The 5,110-nt window shown below is 42.2% G+C and overlaps 1 protein-coding gene across 1 annotated transcript; it reads right to left on the bottom strand.

Annotated features, from left to right (window-relative positions):
* Positions 1-441: 441 nt before the first annotated feature.
* LOC110521770 (insulin-like growth factor-binding protein 1) lies at positions 442-4,870 on the bottom strand. Its single transcript, XM_036969076.1, has 4 exons — positions 4,128-4,870; positions 3,754-3,881; positions 3,170-3,298; positions 442-2,637 (listed from the first exon to the last, which is right to left on the bottom strand). Exons 1-4 carry the CDS (start codon positions 4,516-4,518, stop codon positions 2,512-2,514), a joined length of 774 nt encoding a protein of 257 aa, XP_036824971.1. The 5' UTR covers positions 4,519-4,870; the 3' UTR covers positions 442-2,511.
* Positions 4,871-5,110: the final 240 nt, after the last annotated feature.

Below are 5,110 nucleotides of genomic sequence, written 5' to 3'. Positions count from 1 at the left end.
TGGCAACAACGATAGACAAAGCGATAGGTCAATTTGTAAAAAACTTAAATGAATGTGGTGGTGGTGGCACGTTGGGGACGTTGAGGGAAATGCATTCAACCAAGACAAAATGCATTCAACCATTCAACCTGCATTCAACCAAGACAAACGGAGAGCGGGTCAAAAGGCAGAGAGAGAGGAGAGAGAGAGAGCGCGGACGGGCAGGGCTGAGCTATGACTCTTTGGCCCTATTTATACCTGGTTCAAGCATGCAGCCTTTTTTACGGATCTTGTCCACACTGATTGTGTCCTCATTTTTGTCAGTAGATGATTAAAAGATGCATTGTGATCTGATTGTGATCAGATCTTAGAAGTGTAAACAGACAAGATCATGTCAAGATCAGGACAAAATCAGGACAAAGGACGCATGTTAACGGCAGGTATAAACAGGGCTTCTGGTAAGGGAGCATAAAGACTGATTGATTTATTGATTGAATGTCTTTGATCATTAGAAATAGTAGGCTGCTCCAGCCAAAGACAACATTAATGATTGAGGATAAAAACACAAAGCCAGAAGGCTTATTTTCATTGTAGTCTTGTTTGGCAACACAATGACCAAAATAACATATTTGAGGTTAAACATTTTAATTAAATACATTTTTTTTTTACACATCTCAATTACAAAAGTGTATATACATGAGTGAGCAGTCAGTCACTTTGGAATAATTGCTCTCTCGCTCTCTCATAATGCGTTCATGTTATATAAAGAACAGTGATGGCAGTCAGTAAAGAGAGGTAGGTCAAGGTAGACACCCGTCAGAACAAGGGACAATGCAGGAGCATTACCCATCATGCAATTCTGCAAAACCCACACTAAGTTTCTTGAAAGGTAAGAATGTCCAAATGAGTCATTTTCTGCATTCACTGATGTAGCCGAGTGTCATCATGTATGAATCATATCAGAAATAAAAACAAACAAAACCATGTCAGTGAACATAAAAAAACTATTAAAAGTCACATGATATTTAGAAATCCTTCAAAAAGGAATTTGGGTCACACAGTGCTTTTGTTTATGTTTGGTTCGTTTCAAAAGTAAACCACCAGACAAACTTCAAAAGACCTGGACCCAGTTTCCAGATAGCGATGGAATTTAGGCTTATGAGAGTTTTAAGGATGCATCTTTCCTGCAATGACCAACCAAGGTCATTATCACTATTCCACAATACTGACAACGGATCAGCTCCTAGTGGCTCATTCTAATTCTTACCCTATAAAGTAACCGAAAGGTTGCTGGATTGAATCCCCGAGCTGACATGGTAAAAATCTGTGGTTCTGCCCCTGAGCAAGGCAGTTAACCCACTGTTCCCGTGGATGTTGATTAAGGCAGCCCCCCCGCACCTCTGATTCAGAGGGGTTGGGTTAAATGTGGAAGACACATTTCAGTTGAAGGCATTCAGTTGTACAACTGACTCACTATTCCCCTTTCCCTTAATAATGCACTGTCAAGATTTGGCAGATCACATGTTAGGCTACATATCATGAGATATATTGAGGCAAAAAAGTACCAAATAGCAAAGCAAAACTCAATTGAATGAACATGCAATAGATTTCAATATCATTGAAATATAGGCCTATGTAGAATATACTGTAGGAAGGCTATTTATCTTTTAACGCAGTCATCTCGGGTTTTCATTTGAAGGATCTTTAAATCGCTTGCTTGTTTGTAACAATGGCAAAGACATTGGCAACTTTCTATTTGTAGTCAACTTCGTTGTGAAGTTATCGACGGTCACAGAGAGACAGATAAGCATCTTGATTCTGTGTTTAGCAGAGCTCTTCTGTGTATAAAGTGAAAAACACATCCAACGATGTTCTATGAGTGGTCTGAGGCAGTCGGTAAATAATGAGTGTTTTTTCAAGTGCAACTTTAGTAATGATAGTTTTGAGAAACAGTGCAGAAATGTAACGATGCTCCTATGAATGTTTTGAAGATGAACTTAGCCTTAAAATGCTTTTGGAAAACCGGGCCCAGAGCAACATGGAGTAACTCAGGGCGTCGATACATATATACACTTTATACACTGATAATAATGCACACATAATAATAACGATAAAAATAATAATGAAAATAAGGCTAAATTATATAAATATTAAAATACAATTACAAATGAATACATACAGTACATAATGTGAAATAAGTAAGGCTGTAGAGTTAAAATGTATTAAAATATAAAAATCTCCTTTTCCGAAAAAAAAATGATTTTCTCTTTGTTGGGGAGGGACGGGGTCAGGATTCATGGATTGGGGGTCAGGGGTCCGGGGCTGAGGGTCAGGGGACATCAGTTCCACAGTGATAGTGTGTACCTGAATATCAAACACCGCCATGGACAATTAATAAATAACAAGTATCTAAAGAAAATCAGTGGTTTACTGTGTGTGTGTGTGTGTGTGTGTGTGTGTGTGTGTGTGTGTGTGTGTGTGTGTGTGTGTGTGTGTGTGTGCGTGTGCGTGCGTGCGTGTGTGTGTTCTGCATCAGTGGTTGATCTCTTCAGAACATTCTGCATCTCCAGACAGATCAGTGGATCCTGGAATCTTCTTTCCATTCCAGGAGGACACACACCAACACCTGCCTCTCTGTCCATCAAGAGACGACTCACACTGGTGAGAGAAAAGGAAAGAGAGAGAGAGCAAGAGCGAGAGAAAGAGATTAGAATCCCTGGGTATTTTTTTCACAATTTAACACACCTCCACCTAACCACCTGTTCAGATATGCTATGACCCTCATCTGTGTGCAGCCTCAACCTACAGTACGAGGTAAGCACACACCAACTCTAAGACACGAATGTACAGGAGCACACACAGAGAGACACACGTGTATAGTCACGCTGCGCCAAGGCAATGACATCAACGCGAATATAGCTGAATGTGCTCAAAGGTGTAAACACTGCTATACAAATCTGAGCTGTAGTTGGCACAATATTGGCTACACACACACACACACACACACACACACACACACACACACACACACACACACACACACACACACACACACACACACACACACACACACACACACACACACACACACACACACACACAACCAGGTGAGATTATTTCACACTGACAGGAATCATGAATTGCGCACCAATGCCAAGTGCACACACACACACAGATAAGGTATATCTACCTGTTTGGCTTTGTAGAGCCCGTGTTTGTTACAGTTTGGCAGGTAGAACCTGGTCAGATTGTCTCCTAGCTTCTGCTGTGACTCAGCGATCTTCTCCAGAGCTCTCTGCAACTCCACTTGACAGGGAGCCTGGGAGGAGAGAGAAGGAGGGTCACATACTTGAGATGGGGACTTTCTGTATATTTGGGGACTTTGTTTATTTTAGGTGTTTTATCTATGTTCATTCGCTTCTAAATGTGACTCTGAACAGGCTACATGGGTGACATACTAGATAGAGTATCTCACTAGTCATCTAGAGCTGTTGTTCTATCCTATCAACCCACACAGTCAAGGCCTGTTGTGGCAAAACACTGGTAGCCTATTTAGTCAAATAGTTCCATGATAGGTCATAGGTAGGGTGAAGAACACACATACGCACGCACGCACGCGCGTGCACACACACACACAAACTTCAAAGGCACTCGAACGCCCCCTTGCGGTATGACGCTTAATACCCACCAGCCAAACATGCTTTGACTACAAAAGTTTTAAGCATGTTGAATTATAGTTGCAAAACGGCTAATAAATGTTCCATGACCGCTCACCTGCTCCGCCAGTTCCTTCCTGATTGCGCTAACTTTGGCTTTCATGCTCTCCTGCGCGTCCGCGGCAGACGGGGGATCGAAGGCCTTTCTGATGACAGGATGTCTGATCGTGAAGCAGGCGATTGACACTGCGGCAGACAGAGAAAAGAGGGAATGAGAGTGTCAAGAAGGGGAAAAGCAGAAATCACAGTATTGCACTTCTGCACAAATACATTTGTAAATTATGAATAATATGCAATCTAATTATTATTAGCCTATCATTATCAATCAACTATTAAAACGATAAAACACATTGGCTATTATTATCATAGGTCTATTACAGATTTATGACATATATGCAATGTATAAGCATTCTGCAATATGGGTTTGAATACCTGGGTTTGGGGGAATTGGGCTCCTTTCGGGCTCGGGGTTCGCCATACACACCGCCTGGCTGCGAATAAGGGAGTGCAGCGGCTGGAGGTCGCCGGGTATTGGGGTGCACCTCAGTCCATACCCGCATGGCGCCGTGTAGATTCCGCACAGTTCCCCCGTCATCAGGGCGCAGACAAGGCAGCATCCGCAACCCGGCTCACTCAGAACCTCCATACAGCCGTGCGCCACCACTGGACACTCGCTCAGCTTCTCCGGCGCGCACGGGGCGCATCGGATCGGCTCTTGAGCTAACACCGCGGACCCCAACAGAGACCCCAGTACCGCAGTGACCAGCACCGAGCAACATACCGCTGCTGCCACCAATACATTTTTCAGAAATAATCCACTCATTGTAAACGGAGAGTCTGGTAGACTAAATATAGAACAAGGAATAAAAGTAGTTATAAAAGGTTAGGTAAAGGACACATAACCAGGATTCGTTTATGTTCCTTAGTCTCTATCCTTTCATTTTGAAAAAATGACTAACTACTCCAGCCATATTTATACCAGGGTCCTCGTAAAAACGTTTGACGCATCGGTATTATGAATGATTTCTGAAAAGAAGGTGTACTGATCTGAGGGCTTCTGATTGGCCCGCGTTCGTCCGATCAGTGAGCTTATTTCAATACAACAACACTTCAATATTTATATTGGAACAGACGGAGCCCACATGACGCGCTCTCTGTGCACTGAAAAAAAGGTAGTTAAATGGTTCTTCTTCAGCCTAAAATGACCTACCCAAATCTAACTGCCTGCAACTCAGGACCTGAAACAAGGATATGCATAGTCTTGATACCATTTGAAAAGAAACACTTTGACGTTTGTGGAAATGTGAAATGAATGTAGAAGAATATAACACATTATATCTGGTTAAAGATAACACAAAGAAAAAAACGTTTTTTTTTTGTCAGCTTTGAAATGCAAGAGCAAGGCCACAATGTAT

Source organism: Oncorhynchus mykiss, chromosome 30 (genome assembly GCF_013265735.2).
Source record: "Oncorhynchus mykiss isolate Arlee chromosome 30, USDA_OmykA_1.1, whole genome shotgun sequence".
In the NCBI taxonomy this organism is placed as follows: Eukaryota; Metazoa; Chordata; class Actinopteri; order Salmoniformes; family Salmonidae; genus Oncorhynchus; species Oncorhynchus mykiss.
This window is presented reverse-complemented; position numbering and strand designations above follow the sequence as displayed.